The sequence below is a fragment of the Triturus cristatus genome, chromosome 5_1 (assembly GCF_964204655.1).
Source record: "Triturus cristatus chromosome 5_1, aTriCri1.1, whole genome shotgun sequence".
NCBI lineage: Eukaryota > Metazoa > Chordata > Amphibia > Caudata > Salamandridae > Triturus > Triturus cristatus.
In genome coordinates, this window is record NC_140587.1 from 369,486,667 (window position 1) to 369,513,332 (window position 26,666).

A 26,666-nucleotide genomic window follows, 5' to 3' on the forward strand; every position below is an offset into this window, starting at 1 on the left:
GTGTAAGGCGGCGCCACACACGTTGCTTGCGCGACACAGTCATGTTCCAGGCAGGTCCAGCCTTCTTCGTGAGAGACGCTTTCAGAAGTACTAACTTCCATTGTTATAAGCTACTGATATCTCATCTAAAACTAGAATGCATCACTCGAGAAACAGGCTGACTCCTGCTCAGTTACTCAATAGCGAATCAATTATAACCCAAACAATTCTCAAGCAAGACTAATTCAACGGTTCAGTACATCTTGTATTTCAAACACAATTTAAAAATTAGAAGAGTGGGTCTCTTATGTATGCTCCGTTCACTGAGGAATGGCGGGGATAAACAACACTTTACAGTCTTAGACCCCTAACCAGTGAACAAACGGCAAGACGTGCCTCCAGCCAATCCGTGAGTAAATACGTTTCCCACTGCCTCAAATTCAATAAAACGATTTTAAAGAGGCCCTCCCAGATTTCTCGAAGTTACTTTCCATCTCTTAGCCAATGTGAATTCGAGCCTAGAATCATCTAGCCAATCCAAGATGACCATACTTGTCTCACTGCTAATTAAATATGTTTCTGCTTATCCGATAGGGTTTGAGCCTTTGGATGAAACAACTCTGGTCTCGCGTGCTGTACATTACCGTAATTAAAGGACAAAAACTCCCGCGATAGGAGTAAACGCTGATATCACGGTTCTGTCTAACATAGAGGACCGACTAAGTAGTTTCTTGACAGGTGGTCACTTTACTGGAGCAGCCATGGAGGCAGCTAATTGCTCATTGCAGGTGAACCGGATGCTTCTGGACCCAAAGTTTGAAAGTTACAAGTTATCGCTGGATCCTTTACCCTGTTACACCCTGCAGCTGGACTCAGGTGGGTGCTGTCTGCATATCTATCAAAAGAAAATACTGAACCATCGGCAGCAGCGTTGCGCTACCCAGCAGAGCACAGCCCCAGTAACATAATGTTTTCCTTACATTGCACAACCAGTGTCAGCACTTGCCTGCTTCTTAGCATATGGCACTGGACTCCCTACCATGCAACTCCCTCGCCATCACGATAAAGCGATCCATGGTAGCAGGCAAACCCCCCCCAAAACGTTTACTAAGCTTACTTGACGCAAAGAGGGGAGGGGGTATGATGAGTGGCCTATGGATACAGGGTAGTAACTGAAACGATAGTGGAGTATCTTTAGGAATGGGTGAACGAGCCTCGGCTTGAGTTTTCAAATACATGTGGGGCAGTGTAGTGAAATATGGATTGGCAGAGCAACAGCAAAACGAGAGATGAGCGCAATTCTCAAAATATATCATTAGCAGTACTGTTTGTAAACACGACAGATCAGGGAGAAAAGTAGTAATTCCCCAGCCTTAGGGCAAACATATTGTTTAGCCTAGGAAAATAAGTAAGCAGCAACTCTGCATTGTCATAGTGGGCTCTAATGTATTTGTCTTAATTCTAAATCGTATGCATGCCAACGCTTCAGATTTAAGTGGGAGATTATGGATAAAAAAAAAAAACTTGATTTATTTTTATCTCCCCTCACCCCACTTAAAAACCCACTTCAGTGCACTTTAATGAGCCTAAAGGACCGTGGCTGGGCAGCAGGGCCAGGCTTTAGCTGGATTCATGGCTCAGGGCGTCGATTTTATGAGGGGCGCATGGAGCTGTGTGCATTAAAGTTATGCCATCAGCATCTCGTTGAAAGAAAGTAGTCCAATTAGGTTACAGTATTCATTAGCAGAAGCATAGCATAGGGTCCTTCAGGTAGGACAGCTCCAGTTCAACTGCAGTGCAGCTCCAGTTCAACTGCAGTGCAGCTAGGGATTCCAAGATCAACTTTCACTTGGAATCCAGAATGCACTACAAAACATAACAGGGCATGTGGTAGGAGCATATGCTAATTTATGCCAATACAAATAATAATGTAACACACCTTACCCATTGCAAAAGGCTTAATAAAAGAAAAAGTAAATAAAAGCAACAAAACTGAATGGAAAACGATGTAGAAAATAACCTGACATATGGGGGGGGGGGGGGACTTATAAGCATTCATTTCCTATTTTACAAAATAAGTACATTTTCTTGGAGATTGTCTATCTCTGCCAGCCCCGTTGACTCTGGAGGATACAGAATCAGTTAACCCTTCCATAGGGTCGTGAGTCACTGTTCTTTAACTGCCCTTGACATCCCAGCAAATTTGTGGTGTCCTCATGCCACAAATGTGCTGTGATGTCAAGGGCAGTTAAAGAACAGTGACTGACGACCCTATGGAAGGGTTAACTGATTCTGTATCCTCCAGAGTTAACGGGGCTGGCAGAGATAGACAATCTCCAAGAAAATGTACTTATTTTGTAAAATAGGAATGTTCACCAGGAAATCACTGTGCCTTTCTTTCATGTCCTCACTTTCATTCCTGTCCGTGTCGCTCAAACCTCCACCAGTGCACTTTGCAACCCTCTTAACATTCCATACTTGACCATTTTGTGTAACCACACAATTCATAAATACCTTCAACACCTGGACAAACCTTTATTTACAGTTTTAGGCTTGAGAATCTTTGCCCAGTTACCAACCTTAATTTCATGAGATCTTACCTTCCACTTGTCATCATATCATTCCTTGGATTTACCCTGTTTCCTCCTCACTCTTTTAGCAATGTCTGTCACATTACACTCTTCCTCCCTACTTCTCTACTTCTTTTAAACCACCAAGGACATAGGCTAGAAGCAGGATCTCTGCCTTTTAACAATTTGAGCGGACTGACCTCAGTGGTGGTTTGGGGAGTTATGCAGTACAACCTTAACCATTCTCTCAAAATGTTTTTCTAATCACTGCCCTGATGATGTGCTTCTATTACATATCCCTTCAACACACAGTTGAACCTTTCCACTTGACTATTTTCATGTGGCTTGTATAAGGCAGTAGTTATATGTTTACCAGTAAAATGCTTAAGAAAAGACTCGATTTCTGCACTAGTGAGTTGAACTCCATTGTCAATGACCAGTACCGACCGGCATTCTTCACAGGCAAATACTTCCTTGAAAAATTCGACCACTGCCTCTGTGGTAACCTGTGACACAAATTTGACCTCTGGCCATTTTGAATGGTAATCAATTAAAACTAAAGCAAATCTAGCATCCATAGGAAGAGAATGACGATTCTCCAATTATTATGCAGAGAGAATCTTGATTTCATTAAAGACATACGGAGGCTAGCATTATGCAAATACTTTTATTTGCTGCCCAAACATGCAGCCCTTTAAAGAATGTTATTACATCATAAAAGAAAGAACATTAGCAACATAACAAGTATGTAGTCCTGGTTACGATCATCCTCTTGGGCTGCGATGACACAGCAACATGAACTTGAGACTCCAGAAAATCCGGTTAGTCTTTGGTATCTAAGAGGAAGCAAAGAGATTGAATAGTAATAAAAGGAATAAATCCCTAGATAAATCTTGTACAAAAACGTAATATTGTTAATATCAAATGCATAAATATTAATCAACCCAAACCTCTCGGGGAGAGGAGGGTGGGAGAATGCTAGCCTCCGTATGTCGTTAATGAAATCAAGATTCTCTCTGCATAATAATTGGAGAATCGTCATTTTATTACAAGACCGGAGGCTATCATTATGCATGTTTAAAGCCATGTAGAGCTAGCTAACATGCTCTATCGGTCTCAAGTAAAACTTAGAGAAAGTACTTGCGTTAGAGCAATCTGCTGCTTAAAGTATTTCGGGTAGGGAACCTCCTCCCCAAAATACTTTGCTAGCCATAGCGCCTCTGGAAGAATGAGCTCCGAATCTAGACAGATCTACTCCAGCTTCCTGCATGATAGAGCGGATCCACCTTGATAGGGTAGCTGACGAGACAGGTTTAAAAGGTTTGACATATGATAAAAGAAGTTGTTCACAACCAGCAGGTCTGAAAGTAGAAATTTTATTTTCATAACATTTCATACAATTAACAACACATAGTTTTTCGCATTCCTGAAAGGTAGGATAGAAGATGGATTCAGACATAGTTTTCGTTCTTTTCCAAATATCAAAATGAACGCCTTCACAGGAGTAAAATCTATTAGAAACCTCGCATTCCTGAAAGGTAGGATAGAAGATGGATTCAGACATAGTTTTCGTTCTTTTCCAAATATCAAAATGAACGCCTTCACAGGAGTAAAATCTATTAGAAACCTCTAGTGCTCTCATATCGGATACCCTTCTAAAGGAAATCAGACATAAAAGAGTAGCTAGTTTCATAGATAATCTCTTAAGGGATAGAGAACTATTGGTAGGCCATGAGCTGAAAAGATTAAAAATAAGCTTAACATCCCAAAGGGATTGATAACGGGCCTTGGGAGGTCTCCTTAGACGGATGCCCTTCATAACTCTTTTGATAAGAGAGTTGCTACCAATTGCAAGATTGTTAAAAAGAGAATCACCAGATGAGATTGCTGATCTATAACAATTGATGGTGCTAAAGGAGAGACCTAGGTCGAAAAGATCAGCAAGGTAATTAGCTACATGTTGGGAGAGGGCACTGAACGGGATCCAGATCCCTTTCCAGGCACCAACTAGACCATTTTCTCCAAATGCCTTTGTATCTTTTCCTGGTTCCTGGAGCCCATGAGTCTTCCAGTAAGCTTTTAGCTTCTCCCGAAAGGTCAGGAGATCTTCCTGAATTCCTGATATCCTCCAAACAAGAAGGTTCATCTTCACTTCCAGAACTAAAGGATGTTCTTCTCCGTCTGGGCCTAAGAGTAGGTTCAAAGATGAAGGAATTAGCCGAGGAAAGTCCACCGCCAATTCCATTACTCCGGGAAACCAAACCTGGGATTTCCAAAAAGGAGTTATCAGGATGATTGAGCAAGGTTCGAGTCTGACCTTCCACAAAAGTCTCTGAATCATTGAAAAGGGGGGAAAGGCGTAAGCTCTGATCCCACTCCAAACTTGTACGAAGGCATCTATTCCCGAAGCAAGTGGGTCTGGCCTCCAACTGAAGTACCTCTCCACTTGGTGGGTTAATCTGCTGGCAAACAGGTCTAACTGGATTGGGCCCCAAAGTTTCTGGATCATAGAGAATATCTCGGGATTCAATTTCCAATCGCTCGAATCGTGGAGGAAGCGAGAATTCCAGTCTGCCCTCAAATTTTCTGATCCGGGAATAAATTCCGCTCTCAATGTTATTTTCTGAATCCAACAAAAATACCAAATTCGTTTGGCAATATCTGAGATTTTTCGATCTCGCTCCACCAAGGCGATTTATATAAGAGACAGCTGAGAAGTTGTCCAAACGGATTAGGGTATTTGAGTTTTTTAGGTGTTGTTTGAAGCTCATAAGAGCATTCAGACCTGCTAACATTTCTAGAGAGTTTATGTGGAGAGATTGTTCTTCTATGGACCATCTCCCTCCAGTCTCTAGATTGTTTAGGCGAGCACCCCAACCGTGGTTGCTCGCATCGGATTCTAGAGTAAAATCTGGAACATTCCCGAAAATAGCTTTTCCGTTCCAGGATTGGAGATTTTTCAACCACCATTGAAGATCCTCCTTCGCGTCTTCCGAAAGAGGTAGGGAGTCCTCGTACCAAAGGCCTTTTCTCAGGCCCAGTGCTTTTAGTCTTTGTAGACCCCTGTAGTGAAGAGGACCCGGAGAGATAGCTTGGATGGAGGATGAGAGGAGTCCTAAAACTCTGGCTAGATCTTTTAAACAAATATGATCTTTGGAAAGGGTAAGGGAAACCTGTTTTTTTATTTTGGTAACCTTGTGAGGAAGGATTAGGTTTGATTTGATTAGTATTCACATTGAAGCCGAGGAATTCTAATTCTTGTGATGAGGTCAGAATAGATTTTTCCAAATTTATAATGAATCCCAGATCTCGAAGGAGATCCATGGTCATTTTTAAATGTTTCGAAATTTCTAATTTGTCTTGTGACATGATGAGGATATCGTCTAGATAGATTACTAAACGGATTCCTCTCTCTCTGAGGTGGCTGACTACAGGGCGAAGCACCTTGGTGAAACACCAAGGGGCCGAAGAAAGTCCGAAGGGAAGACATTGGAATTCGAAGAGAGTTCCTTTCCAAGTAAATCGGAGGTATTTGCGAAAATCCTCGTGCATAGGGATGGTAAAATAAGCATCCTTCAGATCCAACTTTACCAGCCAATCCCTTGATTGTAAGATATCTCTCAGAAGGTGGATACCTTCCATCTTGAAATGTCTGTAAGTTAGAAATTAGTTTAAGCATTTTAAGTTTATGACGGGGCGCCAACCCTTGTCCTTCTTTTTTACAAGGAAAATAGTACTTAGAAAACTCTTTGACATCTCTGAGAGAGGAATCTTTATAATTGCTCCTTTGTCTAACATTTGGCGAATCTCTGATTCTATTAAATTTGAATTCTCCTGGTCTAGGGTAATCTCTTTTGGAAACTTTTTTTGGAATGGTTCTACAAAAAAGTCTATTTTGAACCCGGTCACAGTTTCTAGAACCCATGGGTCTTTGGTGATTCGATACCAGTTTTGTACAAAATGTTTCAGTCTTCCTGCTACTTGGGAAGGGAAAGAGGGAGTTTGACTTACCTTGGAAAGATTGGTTTGAGAAATTTGATCTTCCACCACGGCCTCTTGAACCCCTTCCTCTTTGGGGGTAGAAGTTGGATCGTGAGCCTCTGTAGGGGCGAGTCTCTCTTGATTCATGAGGGTAGAATTGGGACCTGTAATCGCCACGGCTGGCAGGTTGTCCCCTTCTGCCAGCCCTTCCAAAAAGTGGTCGTCCACCAAAGACTCTACGAATATTAGATTGTGCTCTGCTAAAGGCATTAAAGGTGGCTACGTATTTACCCAAGGATTTTACAAAATTGTCCCCGAATAGTAAGCCTTTTGCGTCACACATGTCTTCTTTATATGAGAGGTCAGCGAGTTTAGGATTCATTTCTTAAAAGAACTGCTTTCCTACGTTCGGTAATCAGGTTGGCGTTGCCAATAAGACATATTGCGCGTTGCGCCCAGCCTCGTAGTAGATCTGAATTTATGGAGGTGTTGTTAGATCTTGCCTGCTCAGTCATATCCAGAATTTTGAACATTGGACCCATAACGTCAAGAAGCTTGTTTCAAGCATTTTTCAATTCCCTTTCTAGGATCTCTTCCTGATTTAAAAAGGAAGGTTATCAAATCCGGGTTGAGATTAGGCGTGCTACAGATCTTATCCTCTGTGGAGGGTCTTGGACATTCATTTCGCAATAAATTGCGTGTATTTGTATCAAGAGGTTTTCTGACCCATTTTAGATATTTTCCTACGTGGTCCATAGGCCACCATTCAGTGCTTCGAGGGTGACAAATGGTAGTAGGATTGAACATCTCTTCCCCGCGGGGATCTTTAACATTGAGGGAGGATGTTGAGGCTTGGTCTAAGTCCTCATCAAGGTTTTCAAATGTATCCTTAGGGTCGAAAACAAACTCATCCAAGTCTTCGTAGTCTGTTGTTTGATTATAATAATCATTTGTCCCGTAAAGGGTACCGCCTTCTATAATGCCGCTATGGGCACCCATTCTCTCTGCCCCAAGGAATTGGGGTCTCTCTATTGTGTCGCTATGGGCACCATAATCTTTTGTAGCGCGTAAGCTACCACATCTCAATGCATTGTTAGATGCTTCTGAAATATGTTTCCTTTTTTGGGAAACCTTGCCCTTCTTTTGAGCATCAGAGGTGGAGGGGGAGTCTCCATCTGAGAGGGAAAAGTATGTCTCCTCCCGAGGGGGGGACCTTTTCCTTTTTAAAAGAGCAGCATCTACTGCTTGTCTTATAGAAGATTTTAACTCTTCATCAATTAGCCTCTTAAGGTTGTCGTCTAAAGTTTCCTTAAGGGAAGTTTGGGGGGCGTTTCCTTCAGAATCCATGTAAAATTAATGAATAAATAATTAATTTAAAGGAATTAATGAATAATTAATTTAAAGGAAATACCCCTTAAAATTTAATACCAAAAGGTATATATAATAAAAAAATCACTCAAATTTATGGCTTACCAACAGACTATTCTTGGTATTAGCTTCTTTGTGCGGAGGAAGCAATAATATGTAAGCTTCTACAATTCAATACATTGTTTGGTTTAAGCTATTTTAGCTATAATTCGCTAGGCCACTAGATGGCAGTATAACTAGAGGATCCTAGTCTTCAAGATCTCTGTAGCCGGTATACAAGAAGGCTTCCGTTACACACTTCGATGTTAGTGTAGCTATGGGAACCCGTCCTGAGCGGAAGCTGTCAGTTTCAGAAATAAATAGTAGCGCGAGGGAGACGCGCTGAACGGCAGACGCGGTCCCGTGTTCCAGCGCGAGGGAGACGCGCTGAGGGGGAGAGGCGATGCGCGCTTCAGCGCGAGGGAGACGCGCTGTGTAGGAGGAAATGATCTGTGTCTCGTGTTTGTGTTACGAGACACGGTGAAAGCGCATTATTTGAAAAAACAAGAGGCCCCATCATTTAAACGGTGAGAGTTAAGAGAAATGAATATGTTTTATAAGAAGTACAACACAACGCCCATCATAAATTCACATCGGCTTAATGCTTTCAAGCAAGTAGGCGAATTCGCTTCACGCTGATTAAAACATCGCGTAATCGGTGAAAACAAACAATTAAAAAGAAAGTGACAATATATATTTAAAAAAATATAATAAGGGAGGTAAGAACCACCATAAATTGGCAGGTAGTGTTTAATCAAAACCTTAATTAAGTAAATCTATTGATACAAAAAGCGAGCTGTATATATATAGACATATAAAATTCAATAAAACAATGTATATATGATAAAATATTTTCAAGAGATAGACAAATTTCAATCAGTAAGGATAAGAAAGAAAGATTAGTACTTAGCTGTGTCAGGGCAGCGAACTAAAGAGGATGATCGTAACCAGGACTACATACTTGTTATGTTGCTAATGTTCTTTCTTTTATGATGTAATAACATTCTTTAAAGGGCTGCATGTTTGGGCAGCAAATAAAAGTATTTGCATAATGATAGCCTCCGGTCTGGTAATGAAATTGAAATGTCCGGATATGTCAAATGTCACTTTTTGCCATGGCAACTTGGGCCACACACAACTTTTCATAGGTGGTGTACTAATTCTCAACATCTTCTCACTTCCAGAGCACACTTCTCACTCTCTAACAGTCCTATCAATCATCTTATCCATTCCTGTCAGCAAAAATGAATGCAGACAAGGCACTTTATGGCAGACATCCCAAATGTCCCTTGTGAGTCAATTTAAGAATAGTTTCGTACACTCCCATGGGCAGGTCACACTTCTTCTCCCCCCCCCCCCTCCCTTTTGAACAAAAGGTCGCCCTCAAACACCAGTTCTTCAGCTACCTTATGCATGGATAACCACTCTGGTTTTATTTCGCACCTCTTAGGCTACCCTTACAAAACACCCTTCTTGGTGTCCTGCCATATTTCACCCGATAACTCACATTCTCTCAAACTCTTCTGAAATCTCTTCAAGTTCGTTGGTAGATACATCTTTAATGGTGGCAACCGTCACATCTTCGGTTTCACTTGCACCATCATTCGAGCACGGCAACTGCGACAAGAAATCTGCTTTAATATTTTTCTTACCGGGTACATACTCAGTTTTAAAACAATATTCCTGTAATCTTGAGATGGGTCTGGCAATGCATGCTGTAGAGTTCTAACGACCTTCAGGAGATAAAATGTTAACCAATGGTTTATGATCAGTTCTCAGAATGAACTTAGCACCCCAAGCATAATTTTTGAAATGTTCAATGTCCCACACACCAGCAACAAGCTCTTTTTCAATTACTTGCGTTCTGTCTAGTTCATGGTGCAGGAATGCAAAAGCAACATTCCACTCTTCTTTTCCACATCTTTGCGTGAGCACGCCTCCCAACCCATGCATACTAGCGTCTACGGTGATGACACACTCCTTCCCTATGCAAAATGGTCTTAGTGTAGGAGCACTTACTATTTGTTGTTTGATGCTCTCAAATGCCCCTTGTTGTCTCTGTCCACACATAACTAACATTGTGTCTCAGCAGTTCTCTGAGGCGTTCCATCTTTGTGGCAAAATTCTCTATAAACTTGCTGTAATATTCGCACATGCCAGCAAACTAAAGTAACTGTTTGGTTGTGGGTGCAGGGGCTGCCACAATAGCGTCTACATTGGATTTTTTTGGTAGTACCCCACCACCAGATAAGGTATGGCCCAGATATTCCACAGATCTTCTAAACATTTTGCATTTGTGACCCTAGAGTGTTAAACCATGTTTCGCTAATTTGGCGCATGCCTTGATCATGTGTATATTTATTTATAGAGTTTTCTATAGCACAAACATGACCCAAGAGGGTATTGGAGCGCTTTACAAATATTCAGGTACAAAAGGGAGGGAGACAAGTACGTCAGAACAACAACAAGAGTATGTAAGATACAGTAGTTCACAGGAGGACATATATATCGCAACACTGCAAAGTCAATATACAAGAACATATAAAAGAAATAACAAATCAGGGTGTTAAAAACAACCTTAAGGTAAGGAACGTAACAGCATGTAGCAGCACCTGTCTGGGAGAGGGTCCGTAAAAGGAGAAAAAAATAAGTGTGAAGTAGCAGCATCATAACATGGTCCCAAGGGCAGAGTAGCTACATGTCTAGTTCAGAAAGTATTCATCAGTTGTGCTTTCACTTCTATTTTGAAAGACGCCGTTGTGGTATGCAGTCTGGTTTCCGGAGGCAAGGAGTTCCAGATTTTTGGGCCAATACCAGAGAAGGCTCGGTTATAAGCTTTTTTTCTTTAGAATTTTTGTAGTTTCAGCAGCAAGGTGCTGGAACTTCTAGAAGATCTGCAACCACCCGAGAGTTCCACTTTTCAGGCGAGGTGCAAAGGAGTGGTAAGGTGAAAACATTGTCTTTTTCCTTTCGGCTCCCATGTGTTCCCCATCTATGGCTTCTGTGTAGGAAAAAAAATCCTCTTTCCACCTGACCCATGGAATAAGGGTTTCACCCTTTGTAAGAAATTAGCTGATGGATCAAACTGCATGGCTAAAATAAATGTATTCACTCAATGCGTGCAAGTTACCAAGTACTATAAATATAGTGTGGGGCAGAAACTTAATTAAATCGGTAAACTGTGTTTTTCCTTTCTTTTCATTTGATAAGACACGAAGAATTTTTTTTTTCTAAACTACAAAAATAAACAAAGGATCCAATTTCAACAGTACTGACTGATTTAATCGTGTCAATTGCTGTTTTCCTCTTGAAAACCTATAGTTTCCCTAGAGTAATTCCGAAGCCGGCTGTGCTCGTCAACCTCCTCACAGCTGCTGGTAAACGCCACAGATTTCCATTACATTTACCAAAATGTCCGCCACGCATCAGAGTTTTCCTGGTCACACCCCCCCCACCCCTCCCCCTTTAAACAAAAATTATGTTTGCTGCCACAACCTTGGTGGATATTAAAGGAACACCAAAGATTCTCGCCCCAACAATCCGCCAATAGATCTCTCAACTCCATTAAATAGTATTCCTGGCCCATTTGTGACAAGTGCACCCCGTCTTCCCTGAAAAGATGATATTCCGCACCAGTGATATTATCAGGAGCTCAAAACTTTATCCCCATTGCAGAACAAAAATTTTTAATTTCCCGATTGAGTCTCCTGCGAGCCCTTTCCATCGCCGTGTAGTTGTGAGCTCCCCTCCAATGGTTCCTGTAAATAAATTCAGTCCAAGCCAGAGTTGTACCTACCCAGTTATTCTTGAGCACCGCCAAGTCCACTTTCATTTTCTTCAAAAGGGATAAACTGGACAATGCCACAAGATCATTTTCCCCCAGATGGATTAATAATAAATCAGGGAAACCTCTAGCAGAAGACAGCTCAGAGAGCATAGGAAATAAATCATCCCACTTCATTCCCCCTTTCCCCCGGCATACAACTTCATGTCCCTTGCTAGGCAAACCAAGAGCTCGGCCATAAATCTGCTGTTGGGCGAAGCTGGCTGACCACTTTACAAACGAATGGCCCACTATCCATGTCCGCCTCTTTGATGATAATGAACTTTTAACACGACCTAGCGGGAAAAAACCAAAATTAGTCCACTTCGTAAATAACATCTCTTTCCTTACATAACGTGTGCAGCAATCAGATTTCCATCTCCCAATCTTTTTAATGTCATCCAAACCCCAACCTAATCTGTAGGCTTCAGTCGCTGCCCCTATCCGAAAAGAGTGAGTCCCAAAAAGTGCGGGGGTTTTTCCCAACAATGACAAAGTTTTACGTAAAACTGCCAATAGTTGTCCACTAGTAATTTTACTCCCATTCTTGTGAATGAATATGTCCCCATGTTGTAGGCCTAAGGAAACAAAAAATGACTCCCATTCCTTCACTGGACAATAATCCTGCACTCCGCTACCCTTTAAAAAGATACAAGTGCCTCTACCCAGCTGGTCAGTTTTTGATTTCCTCAAAAGAATCCTAACCTTCCCACCTTGCACTTGAATATTCTCTACCTGCATGCCCTTCTGATCCCGCAGACCTAACAACTCGGAAACTCTAAAAGCGCCAAAAAACAGCCAAATCATACAAAGTCTAAAACGTGAAACCTCCCACAAATCATAACAGCACACTGTTAACTGCTTTAAAATTTGATGCAAAATGTGAAAAGTGATTGGCTCACGTAACTCCGAAGAAAAAGAACGTTCCCTCCCCAGACCCTTCAACATACGTCTTAATTAAACATCCCCGTAAACTCCTGTCCCCACCACAACTGACTCTAAAACGAAATGCCGGCCAATTTTCCTGAGATTGTTGTATGAGAACTCCAAATTGACCAAATGCAAAACAAACCGTAACATAACCCCTCTGATACCCTCTGTAGAAAGAACCATTTTGTGAAACTTAACATAACTTAAAAAATGCAACCAGGCCTGATGATAACTGCGTCTAGTAGAAGGGGCTATAGAATTTTCCACCAGATCAATGATTCTCATTCCCCCAACGCCCAGATGTCTTTCGGGATCAATGTTTTGCAGCCATCCGCCCCCGGCGCCAAACTGCGAAATTTCTGCCAATTGAATCGAGACAGAGCATCCGCAATTGAGTTATTAACACCTGGAATGTGTCTCTCTCGAAACACAATGTTCAATCTGAGGCTTTGCAGCATAAAAACACGCAACAGGTATAATACACGCGCATCTTTTGCCTTTTGCTTGTTAATTAGCTCCACAACAGCCATATTGTCCGTATGAAAAAATAACATTCCTATCATTAAACTCCTCTTCCCCCCCCCCCCCCAACTAAAACAGCCACTATGAGAGGCAACAATTCAAGAAAGGCTATGCTTCGGCCCTGTTGTAGCCAATGTGGAGGCTATTTCTCCGCACACCAATGACCCTCCCAAAAAATGCCGAAGCCATGCGCTCCAGAAGCGTCTGAAAAAATCTGAAAATGCGAGATGGTGTCATCGTCCACAAAATATAGAGAGACTCCATTAAAATCCTTCAAAAATTGCAGCCAAATTAGTAAATCCTCCTTAATCTGCTTGGTGAGCCTAATCCTGTTATGAGGAAGAAATGCCCCAGACATCGCCATCCTCAAGCGTCTACAGAAGGTCCTGCCAGAACGCACCACACGGCAAGCAAAATTCAAATAGCCCAAAAGACGCTGAACCTGCCTGAGCTGAACTTTTTCCTTGTCAATGATCTCCAATAAAAATGACCTTATCTCAGTCGCTTTAGACGCCGGCAACCTAGCCATCATAAGTTCCGTGTCAATTTCAATACCTAAGAATGTAAGTTTGGTACCTGGACCCTCAGTTTTTTCCCGAGCCACAGGAACGCCGAACTCCTCAGCCAATTGTTGGAAAATGTTCAGGCATCTGTGGCACTGATGTGACTGAGCTTTGCCAATAAACAAAAAATCATCTAAATAGTGACATACCTGTTTGTGACCACTTTTTCCGAAAAACACCACTGAAGAAAAGTACTGAACATTTCGAAGAGTGCACATGACACCGAACAACCCATTGGGAGGACTCTGTCTATGTAAAAAGAATCATTGAAAAACATGCCCAACAGCTCAAAATATGATGGGTGAATGGGCAGTAAACGAAACGCTGACTGGATATCACATTTAGCCAGTTCCGCACCACTCCCAGCTGTGCGTACCATCCTCAGGGCATCATCAACATATGTATAAGACACATTGGAGTCTGACGGGGAAATTAAGTCATTAATAGACTGGCCCTCCGGCCACGATAAGTGATGGATTAGTCTAAATTCACATGCCAATTTTTTGGGAACCAAACCCAACGGAGATATCATCAAATTCTTCAAAGGACAGTGCTTAAATGGACCTGCTATCCTGCCCTCCTGTATCTCCAAATCCAATTTCTTCTGCACCACTTGAGGCAACTCCTTCGCCGATTTTAAATTGTCAGACCATCTATTATAACGGGGACCCTGATATAACCTATCTTAAAACCCTCCTTGAAACCCCTATAGAGTTTTGAAGCTGATTCCGTATCAGGATACCTTTCCAACCACTGTGTCATGACCAATAACTTAATTGGGGTATGAGCCCTTTGAGATAAACTGCGGAAAAGCTTCCCTACCTGTTGGTGATTTTCCCTGATCCCCAAACCTTTGGTTGGCAAAACACTGGATGATGGCATGTTTCCCACCACACTGAACATTTGTGCTTAAACCTGCAAAATTGCCTGATGCAGGAACCTCGATTAAAGTTCCAACAGGATCCCGTAACTGGTAGTTGTCCTCTTCCCACAACACCCGCCCCAAATTGGGCGAGGCAGAAAGGGCCCATGAGTAATTGGGAGCCCGCTTGCAGTATGCGTTGTCGCAGGCGTCTGAGACGAGGATATCCACTGAAGCCACAGTTCCTGATCCACATCCCCCCAAGGCTTATCATGGAAAAAACTTATTCTAGCCCTAAACTCCTCATCATAGTTGAGCCATGCGAACCCCCCCGGACTGTAAATCTGCTTTGCGTATGATATCAATATATTTAAACATTGCAACATCCCTGTCCTGATGACTTGCATAAATTAAAAATGCTGCTGTCCAATTTTCGATATTTTTTGGAACCCTAGGACGCCTCGAAAGCTCCCACTCTTCTTCCTTGGACCCCTCCTTTGCTTGAATATCCCTATGAAGGAGCTTGAATACGTCTACAAATTCGTGGTCCTAAATCCTCTTCTTAGTTTTCTCAGCCAAATGCGTACCCAGGGGCATGGACAAACCCATGGAAGGTAATTTTGTATGCATGGGGTGAATGGCACCTGAAACTTGCCCAGATGAGGATTCAGACCAGTGCTAACCTGTTTATCAATGCTTGGCGCCTTATTTGATCCCACAGCACCTGAACCCACTCCCACCTGTTCTGCAGATTTACCAACCGCCTCCCCCGCCACGCAACCTGAACCTTCCTTCACTGAGTCATCGCCCACCCGCACTAAACGTACACTAGGTTTGTCTGTCAAAGGTTGCGGCCACGAAAATCCACCACTGAGGCCTACCTGATGTCAATTGAGTAGCCCACTTCTGGAACTCCTGAGGATCCTCTCGCCGTTGTTGCCCCCGAAGCCGTTCCTGCTCCGCTGTCTTGCCCGCTCGTGACCTCTGAAAAATACTAGCAACAACAGTTGACCCCGCCCCCTTTGTAACCGCTACTTGTTCTTGACGCATAGCTCTTGCATCAAAAATCCCTTCATCAAATAGACAACCTTCATGTATATTTTCTTCCACCAATCCTTGACCCGCATATTCATCAGGTATGACCAAATCATTATTACTCCCACTCGGCATTTCCCCGTCTCCCACGCCGCCATCATAACAATCCTAATTGGTCACAGCAAAATCCGCCTTTGATCCGCTCTGTGACACAACACGCTTACCAACAGCCGCGCCATGCTTCGCCTTCTTGTACTTGGACACGCCCGCCGCCTTCTGCGGGACCTTGTAAGATGAAGACTTCCAGTCGCTCATGCCAGACGCCGCTACCAATTTACCACCATCCCAAAACTGCGTGGCACTGCCCGTTGCCGAAGATGGAGTGGCATGAGCCACCCAGACCCATTGCCCTCGACTTGGCCCTAATGCAGAGTCAAAAGAAAACTGTGAGAAACAAGGAGGAGAACGAGATTCCCGAAAAATAGATTAAAATCCTGAAGAATAACCAGGAGGTTCAGAAAGTGACATAGGGTATATATTGTGAGACAGTGAGTCAGCACCATCCAATTCCTGAACCTCCTCAAACGCTGAGTCTATTAAATCAACAGCTCGTCTTGTAAATATGAGTTAACCTACTCCCCAGGCGGGCCCCTAGGCACCAGGGCCAAAAGCACCTCAGGAACGGCTCCCTCCCGTGCAGTACCCTGCACCGGAGCAAAATTATCGTTCGTACTATTGTGCTTTCCTGCTGCCAAAATTTGCACCCCCTCACTGTCATCACCTCTGTCACTAGAATAATCCACCAAAACAGCAGAGCGTCCCTCAAGACACAGGAGGCGCAATATTAATGGAAGACATTCCTTGAAAATTAGCAATGTTTGTGAGCACCTTGCCACCGATGTGCGCTCTCTTAAAAGCTGATGTAGGTGCCGGCAAAACCAAATTTTCCTTTACCCCAATGTCATAATAACCCTTCCCCCCCCCCCCCCCCCCCCCTGCTTGACAGGGAACTTGTTGTAGTAAGGCTTCTGGAGGTAGTACCACCCCTCCCCTCTACTCTCCTCCTAGCACTCCCCATGCGGAGAGAAGATACCGCCTCAACTGACCTGAAGACTTGTCAGGAAGCGAGTGACATCTGGTAGCCTGTGACCTGCTGGCTCCGCTGTGGCGCGCCACACGACCTCTATGTTGCAGCGTCGATGTTTCCACCTCAGCACGACCCACAGTCCCTTGCGACCGGCTCTTCGCAGGTAAACAAGCTGCCACTGCAACTCCTTGAGCTGCCATCCTCTTCGGGTGTCTCCCCACCGCCGCTAAAACTGTTGAAACACCAGGCTGCAATAGGTCCTCACGACCTGCGTCATAAATAATGCGCAATGCCTCCTTCACAGCCTCTGACTCTGCCATCCTGAAGCAAAGCCTGATGAAAAAACACACCAAAACTAGCAGAAAATTGGCAAGGCTAGTGTCACAAAAACGACAGCCTCCCTGTCAGGCTTGCCGGGTCCGAATCCTCAGGGCTGTGCCGATGCTCTATGGGGGCCCACCTCTGAATCGACCCAAGTCTGGCTATGGATATACACAGACTTTTGGGGCAATTGAGCGGGGGAAGGAAAGGGTGGGGACTGCGGGGAGGGAGACCTGTGGGCGAGAGACAAGAAACACAATAAGCACTTCTATTCCCCCTTTCTCCCTTACTCTGTGCTTCACCCCCCTCTCAATCCACCCTTTCTTACCTGTAAAGAAATAAGAGCGATGCAACTTGTTAAGGAGGAGATGCGGTGGCTGCAGCTTTGCGTATCAGGCTCTCTGAGGCTTAGGCGTACATCTCTTGGACTATAAAAGAGAAGCACACACGTACACCAGAAAGGAAAGCAACAAAAGACTTGGAAAGCTACCACTGCAGCGCTAAAGAAAATGTAGGCCTGAATAGTTCTGAGATGGAGAAGGGGTCGTTTCCCTCCTTCTTTTCCGAAAGAGAGATTCCAGGTATACTGCTTGAAACAAAGTCATGAAACAAATAACGTAGTTTACTCTGCTTAGGAAACTTAGAGGAGTAGGGTTACACTCATTCATCCATTCAAGGTTCCTTTATCAGGCACGCTATAATGTTGTATAAACTGGTTGCGAAAATGTCATGGGGCAAACAAATGTGCGCAACTTGGGGATGCCCAGAGGGTTATTGTCACACTCATTCATCCATCCAACGTTGCAAGGCATACCATTCGCGGGCGCGTATTCACCCCGCATGAAACCGGGACCGGTTTTTCCAACGTGGTCAATCTGGCAGCCCAAGCGCCACTAAGTGCGCGGTCGCTCCCCTGCACGGTGAATCTCTCACCTCCAACAGGGGAGTCACAGAAGTCGTTCTATAGTGTGTCAAAGACACTCAAGGGATGCGGTCGGAGGGTGTGTCCTTTGACACTCTTACCGCCAAAGTACTGCAAGGCAAAGCGTCCAGCTTCCCCGCGGGAGATGTAGAATAATCGGCACCGCGGTCCGGACTGCAGGGCTTTTATTTCCGGCTTCCGGTCCGCTGCCGTCGTCCGATAGGCAACGCGAGCACGTTGCGCAATCAGGATTTGTAGTCTGTGTTGTTCCGCGTCTCGCGTCTCTGCCGTCTGCAGCGAGCGCGATCGCGGGAAGGCAATTCATGACACTCCCAATCTCCTCACAGAAAAAACCACAGTTTTCCCTAACTGCTGCCTGCTCTGTTCGTGCTGCTAAGCCCCACCCCCTGCCTGCCTAGAGCCCTCATGCGCTGTGTGGACTGTTTCACTGCGCGAAATTCCCCAAGGGGACAGCTGCTTGTGCAGCGATCCCCTTGGGACCCCAGTGTGGAGGGGTAAACACGCTACGCTGCAGCACGGCGAATGGCAAACAGGACATATTACTCACGTAGAGAGAATGGAATGCGGCCAAAACGTCTGTGAGAAGACCAGCGGTCGGTGGTATCTGGAAAATAAACAAAACTCTGATGGCAGCTTTCATGTAAGTGAAGAAACACTGCTAAGTTGCAAAGTCCAGATGAATTTTCCAGTCGTATACACATGTGCTAAGTTACTTGATATGCATTCCATCCACAATTACTGCTGTAGATACTGGTGAAATCCAAATCCGGGCAAATACAAATCCAGGGATATCCTTTGCTCAAAATCCCAAATTATGTGGGTAGGCGAGGCAATCCGCTTCTGTGCAGCAAAAGTTGGCAGGGTACCTCGCCAACTCGTTATTTGTTGAAAGAAAGTAGTCGAATTAAGTTAAAAATTTTATTAGCAGCATCATAGCGTCCTACGGGTCGAACAGCTCCTGTTCAACTGCAGTGCAGCCAGGGATTCCAAGATCAGCATTCACTTGGAATCCAGAATGCACTACAAAACATAAAACAGCATGTGCTATGTACATATGCTAGTTTATGCTTATACAAATAACAATGTAACATAGCAGTCTTCTCCTCTTGCTCCAGCCTTGTCCTTTTGACCCTGCCTGATAGCTTCTGTCTGATTTTTTTAAAATTAAGTGGTTTTAGTCCTTCATTACCATATGGTGGACAATGTTTTTAACACCCTTTTAGCCCCCTTCCTTTTCTCCCTTTGCCCTCTCATCCCTGCTGGCACACACCAACAAAGCCATCATCTGGTTGCGGCAGCTAAACTATCGGTGATTTAGGGAAGCTGGGGGAGGTCTGAGGATTTTTGTGTTCAGTTGCCAGTCCCTGCTCATTCAGGTACTGATCGTTGAACACAATAGGGACCCCCTGCTGCCTCATTTAGTTTACTACCATAAGTAAGGGAGCCAAATTTCTCACCACCTATGCCCAGGACACTATCTTAGCAAACGCCGGCTTTGCTAGGCAGACCTGTGCAGTAAGCTGAGAAATGCAGGAGCCCAGCGGAAAGGCCCCTGTTGCGCTTGAGGAGCCCAGCGGATAGGCCCCTTGTTGCACTTGAGGAGTGACGACTGGGACCAACAACTAGGCCTCTAGGACGACAAAGGCTCTCAAAGGAAACTGCATCCCCTCAGGAAGCAAGTGTTATGTAGCAGATAGCGAGCCCAGGTTTGCTGTTCTTTCTCATTTAAAGGCGACTGTGGGTCTCTGAAGAAGGCAGGCTTCTCTCTTCACTGAGGCCATTGTCCCTTCGATCTCCACACACCTGGGTGGAGTTTTGTGGATTAGGGGACCACCTAACCTCAGGGGCCAATTGGTGCTGTCCTCTTTGTCTCATTTCTCTGCTGACGTGGTCTTGTTGTTTTTTAGACCTATTCTATAATCTGCCCTTTCCAAGACCAGTGCTTCAAATAGCTGACCATTCCTTTCAGTGAGCTACGTTTGAAAGCAACCAGGACTCTTTCTCCATTGATGGTGACTAGAAATGCCCCTGCATTAAGTAAAAGGCAACCAAATAACCCCTTTCTAGTTTGGGTATGTAAATATAACCTAATAAATGGAACCATGTGGATAATTTCAAAATGTGACACAGCGAGTAATTATTGTGAGTTCCTAATGAGAGCTGTAATCACACATTCATGCAGCAAATAACACAGAATTAATACAAAAGAATACTGAAAGAGGCGTACATGTGAATGAAAATGTAATCTTTTCTACAACAAAGGGGGTTCAGTTGCGTTCGATCTTTATTGTCATAAAAGGGGTTCAGTTGTAGCCGATAATACATATATGTCCACAGGCTGTACAAAGGTTTTTTTAGGTCTCGGCCTGATATAAGCAGCGCATGCGCTGCTCTCGTCTTAGGAGGCATCTTGGATTCAATACGATTCCAGAAGCCTCGTCCCAGCTCCGCCTTAAGTTTTGATTTGTGCACGTCGTTTGGCGTCACGAATTATGCCAAAGGCAGTGCAATGATTGCATGCAAGGCATGTCAATCGCTGCTTGTTGCCACCCTGTCTCCTTTTAGCCATGCCCAGCGGGATTGGATCTCTTACCGCGGCGTGACAGAAGCTTTAGTATTCGCTTGCCGCACTTTCTTTTGTATGCTTGTTTTTGTTGGTCCTTATAGCGCGCGCACACCAGTCGCGGGGGGGGGGCGCACAGAGGCAGGCTCTTTGCATGGATTAACTGTTCACTGCTCAGTTGCTGTATGTAAGCGTTAACCTCGTATTGTTGAGCCAAAGCGTTTACTTATTATTTTTTGTTTGTTTAATTTTACGGAGTTTTATATAGCGCGAACTTGACCCGAAGGTATCGGGTCTCAGAGCGCTTTTCATTGCACCAGTTGCATTACATGAGGACACGTTCATTATTGTTAGGCACTTAGATGGTATTAACCTGCGACAAAATAAGCAAATAATACTGCCAGAGAATGTGCCGTATTCTAGTACATAACGTGCCTCTTTTTGCTGCAGCATAATGACGCAAAATCAGGTATGCTTTGCCGCATAATAACCCTGCACCTAATTATAAGTGAGTCGCTAAGAGCAGGGGGTAACACGGAAATGAAAGGGACGTTGCAGCCGACATTATAGTGCTAACTTCAGAGGCTCTTGGTGTAAGCTGCATTTTTCTGAGCTCGTGTATACTGCGCAGTGCGCGCTAAACAATCCCAGCATAAGGTGACTGCCAAGGAGGGAGGATGCACCAGAAAGGAGTCGGCTTGGGTTCCCAATGGGGACTGATTACTCGTAAACTGGCGCCGTGCCATGAGAGTGACTTTGAAACAGCCCTCGTTTCTCAGTCAGCAGAAGGAGCACACTGGACATTGAAGGCACATATTTGCCACGAGAAAAATTGAACTACAAGCCCCAGCATGCTTAGTGCTGTAACTTAGAACAGCAGGACAGGCCCAGAGTCATCCTCGGGGCATGGGTCCAGTTGGCAGCTAATGTCATGTATTAATTGTCTGACGCCGAGGTGAGAAACAGGGTGGAAGCCAGTTGACTAATGCAGTATATTTAAGGGAAGCAAGTTTTGGAACTGACCATAATATGTTTTGGCTGTAGGGGACGTTGTGGGAAGTCCCGTGAGAAAGCTGGAGAATTGCAGCTTCCTGCTTATATCTGAGCAGTCTTGCCTCAGTTGCAGTTGCAGACATTGCCACTATGACCGTTTATGATGACGCAGCGTTCCCCCCCCCCCGCCCCCACCTCACCTCCTCCTGGCATCTAGCCAAGAGTAGAGTTTCAACATTTGTCCTAATGTTCTTAGAAATGATGACTGTGGGCCAGCTTCCTGTTTCTCTGCTCCTTTGTTACAAAAACAAATGCCCGTTCAAACTAAAGCTACAAACCGCTTTAGCCTTTGCAGCGCTATGCTGCCATGTGTGCCGTCGCTTCACTGACCAGTGGAGTTAGACATCAGCAGAAAAACGTATTTTGTGTTAAGGTGGCTCTTATTGTTACACCGTGTCCGTCTGCTGTGTGTGATGCCCCCGAGCTGTGCAGCTGCCAGTACTAGATGAAAGGCAAAACCCAAGAGTGAGGCCTCTAAGCGCTAGCAAACAGCACAAGCATTGGCATAGCCAATAGGTCTCGCCTTTGGGACCTTATAAGTGTTTAGCCATGCAACAGTTGCATAACTAAATACTTATAAGGTCCCAAAAGCGAGACCTATTGGCTATGCCAAGCGGTGATCGCGATCAAACATCAAAGCGGCCGTGAAAGTAATCGCGGCGCGCGCACCCGCACACATGCACTGTAGCTCTAGGCTGGACTCGTAGCACTTTTTGGAGCCCTCTCAAAAAGTCTCGCCAGACCAGCGCATGCGCTGGGTCAGGCGAGACCTAATAAACTAACAAGCGCTATATAAATACAAACCTTTATTCCTATTCCATCCTCCCACTAACCTCTGAATCCAAATAATTGACTAACCTATCCATCACTTAAATCACTTTTATATTTCACTATACTAATTCAACACTAATCCTTTATGGGTCCGGAGTAGGTGCTTTGAGCTCTTGTCGGGGGGAGTAAGCGCTATATAAAAGCAATTGCAATACTATAAAGTACACCCCTCGCAGCTCTTTGTCCCATTGAGAAGTCTGTGGTATAAAATTGTCAGACAGTGACACACCAGGAGTGAACGGTGCTCTGAAGGAGTTAGACTCCACAGAGTAGTCGAGTTTTCAAGGTGTAAGCGTGAGACGGTCATCTATCCAGTCCAGGTTTTCTGTCCGTCCAGAGACATGTAAGCCGGATTTTATAATAAGATAAACAGGACTTCAAATCTCTGATAACTGCGGGTGGCAGGGGGATTTGACATCTGTAAGATTTACAATTATTTATCTGCACACTTGGAACTGAGCTGTTATCCAGCCAAAAACGGGTGCACCTTTTGTTCGACTTCAGAAAGCTGAAACGACCATTCAACCGTTCGGTGATTTGAATCTCAATATCACAGCAAGCACTTAACCTGCTGGGCTATCCTGCTGACTCAAGATACACTCATAAAACGTACTGGCCTTTGCACTGGGCATACAAGCTGCTCTGTTTTGGAAATGTGTTCTTCTCAGGGCACCCCATGACTGAAGGAAACACGGCTCAGCGGCAGCCTGCGGGTGTGATGTGCTGGCATCCTGCCTGGAGCTGCCTCTGACACGCAGAATGTGGGGTCAGGTCAGGTAAAGACCAGCGGGTCCATTAAGGTAGACTTTGCATTGGTCCTCGGCTTACCCTTGAAGCATATCACAGCGTTACCTCGGATGACTCTTTCTCTGATCCTGTGCAGAAGAGCAGACAAGTGCAATTTAAGTCAGAAAAGAACGTTCAACCCGACATTCTGTATATTATATATTGCTTCGGGGCACTGCACTAATAAATGCACATTCGCATTATTCACTACAGTACAGCGAGACTGATGAGAAAAAAACACGTTTAATGTCTCATTAACTGTAAGCTACAATTACTGTATTTAGGGAACAACTCTGCTAATAGTCACGAGGCTTCTTCAATATAGTTTCAATTTACAGTGCAAATTTAAGCCCATGCATTCTGCTTTTTGTTAAATATCTTTTTTAAATGAATGACATGGAAAAAATGTTGTTCCATAACTTAAACATGAGGACACCAGTGTAATGTGCTATTTATTACCATTATTGGAGCAGGGGTAGGGCAAATATGAACTATCAGGAGACTTCGTCTCTCCCAAGTCGTGGGCTCTCCCCACACCCAACAATAGTAATAAACAGTATATTCCACTCTGCGCATCAGCATTTATACCATATATTGCACAGGCGTCTATAGCAACCATGTAGTTATGCTCAAATGCACTTTCCACTGAAAGGCAGTTTTTTCCTTCTTGCTAATAACTCAGCCTTGTTTTTATGACTCAGCACGAAAGTTGCCACTCATTTGATTCATGTAGTTTTGTTTTAGTATGTCATGTTTAGTGCAGCTCTGTTGCGTGGTGGACAATCTTGATTCACTGCTTTCTGAATTGTTATGGGGTACTGTAAGGAGTAGAGGTGCGTTACTTAAGCCCACACTGTCGACTAATAATGGAGGGCTCAGAGCCCCAGATTTTTTGTTTAATAATTTTTCTAATTGCAATAATAAAACATAACATGTATGTAATGTAATGTAAAATCTATTTCTATAGCGCTACTATCACTCCAGGGAGTATCTTGGCGCTCACCCAACTCGGATGTACGAGTTGGAGGGAGTAGACACACTTTACGCTAAACACTACATATTTAGGCCATTGCTGTACAGGCTGCATCAGTCATAGAAAATACCCAAGTTTTTAATGCTTTCCTAACATTGCGATGACATCAGGAATCATGGTACTGTATATTGAGACATAGTCCAACAGTGGGCGACCTGTATCAGTGTCTAGACAGAGAACGTATCTCCAACTCACTGACTTTTCAGAGGTTTCCCGCTTCTTCAAACACAGTTTCTCACGACATCCCCAATGGATCAACTCGAGGAACCGGCATGCATAACAACCCATTAGGTTCGTTCCATGACTTTCCCCAAATTGTGGTCCATTTGTTCGGGTAGCCTCTACTCTCGTAGACCACCCTCTCCGCCTGCACACACCAATCCATATCCTCCTTCCACTCCCTCAGGGCAAGGGCGGATACAGCCCTCCACATCTTGGCTGTGTTGTGCTTGGCCACTATAAAGCCCAATGGTCTCCCAGAGGCGATCATTGCTATTCAGAACCATAGACTCCAATATATTCAAAAGGCACCACTTTGCCCATTTCGACATGTCTCAACCACACACATTCATAACACAGGACGTCACCGCCTCCCAGTATTTTTGGAGCAATGGGCAATCCCACAGCATATGAAAGAATGAGCCGTCGTGCCCACACCCACTGGGGCACAACGCTGAATCAGCCCTGCCAATCTTAACCAGTGTTGTAAAGCCCCAGACTTTGAGCTATATTAGTTAGTAGCCCAGCTTTATTGTATGGCTAGGTGGTTTGATGTTGAGGGCTCTAGTGAAATCATAATGATTGGGAGGAGTTTAAGTACCAGAAAATGGGCCAGTATATGAGGTTGCACTACTGAATATCAATCCACAGAATATCAACCTATACGAATAATGTGGCAGAATATTGAGGGACAAAATATTGAAAGGTAATTGCATATAGGGACGTATAGATTTACTGTTCCTAATTCCACAACTACGCACCTTGAAGATATATATATATATATATATATATATATATATATATATATATATATTCACTGAAAAAACCATAGGTTTCACACATGTTATAGTTAGCGGAAATTTTACTGATAAAAAACCAGTGAAATTGCCCCGTTATAGTTAGTGCTGGCAACTATAACTCACGCGACCGCAATCCTCTGCTGATGCTAATACTGTATTTAGACACTTATTTGCCCATGTCTTCTTCCATACATTTTTAGCTATACATATATTACAAATATTTTTTTTTCATAAAGACACATATGTCATCAGCAGAAGATTGCGGTCGCGTGAGTTATAGTTGCCAGCACTAACTATAACGGGGCAATTTCACTGGTTTTTTATCAGTAAAATTTCCGCTAACTATAACATGTGTGAAACCTATGGTTTTTTCAGTGAATTTGCAAGGTTTTTTAAATGCTAATTCCTAACTATAACGTGTGTGAAACCTATGGTTTTTTCAGTGAATTTGCAAGGTTTTTTAAATGCTAATCTGTAACTATATCGTTTTTGAAACCTTTGGTTTTTTCAGAGAATTTGTATGGTTTTTTATATGCTAAGTTATGTATTTTTAATTAAAGATATTTTTTTTTATTTAAATAAAATTATCTTTTTTTTTTTTTATAAATTATTTTTTTAAAAAATTCAATTTGGATATTTTTTTATTTAATTTTTTTAATTATTTTATGTCCACTTTTTTTTTTTTTTATAAATTCTTGGGGTGCGCGCTCTGTGCGCGCACCTAGTACTATTTTATGAATTCCGGCGTACGTTATTTACGTACGCAAATATACTTAATGGTGCGCGCTGGGAGCGCGCACCCAGTACGTATGCGTACGTACGTACGCATGCGTCCTACGCCCTCGACGCGGTTTACTTCCGCATACGCTAAAATTATGCGCAATAACGGTCGCGTATACGCGTGTTCAACGTATGCGCGCTAGGTACGCGTATATGACGTATGCACCTTCGCGTTTACGCGTTCGTGCATACGTCATCGCGGAGTGCGCGCACGGAGCTTGCGCAGTGCGCGCACCTCGGGTTTATACATAATAAAACAATATTTCTTATTGGTTATCATTACTTTCAGTTTCTAATTGTATCAATACCACACCCAATCCCCTCATGGCAAGTCATGTGATCAAGAATCTTCACTTTTGATTGGTTTGAAGTACTTTCTGTTCCAGATTCTTCCCAAACCACACCTACTCCCCTCATTATTAGTTCTGATTCCTTTGGAGAAGGAGCTATTCTGTTGTTGACAGACAATGGCTGAACAGCAACCTACTTCAGACAGTGAGCAGGACACTCTTGAGAGGCAGAGGAACAGAAAGCAGAAAGACAGCTTTATATGGCAGTTTTTCACTTTTCCAGAGAAT

At 43.8% G+C, this 26,666-nt stretch overlaps 1 protein-coding gene across 1 annotated transcript in view; it reads left to right on the plus strand.

The window, feature by feature from the left end:
* Positions 1-15: 15 nt before the first annotated feature.
* Positions 16-26,666, plus strand: part of NUDCD1 (NudC domain containing 1) — a 489,494-nt gene continuing 462,843 nt past the window's right edge. Inside the window, exon 1 of the mRNA XM_085605088.1 lies at positions 16-855. Coding sequence (XP_085461214.1) covers positions 741-855 — 115 coding nt within the window. The 5' untranslated portion in view covers positions 16-740. The remainder of the gene's footprint in view (positions 856-26,666) is intronic.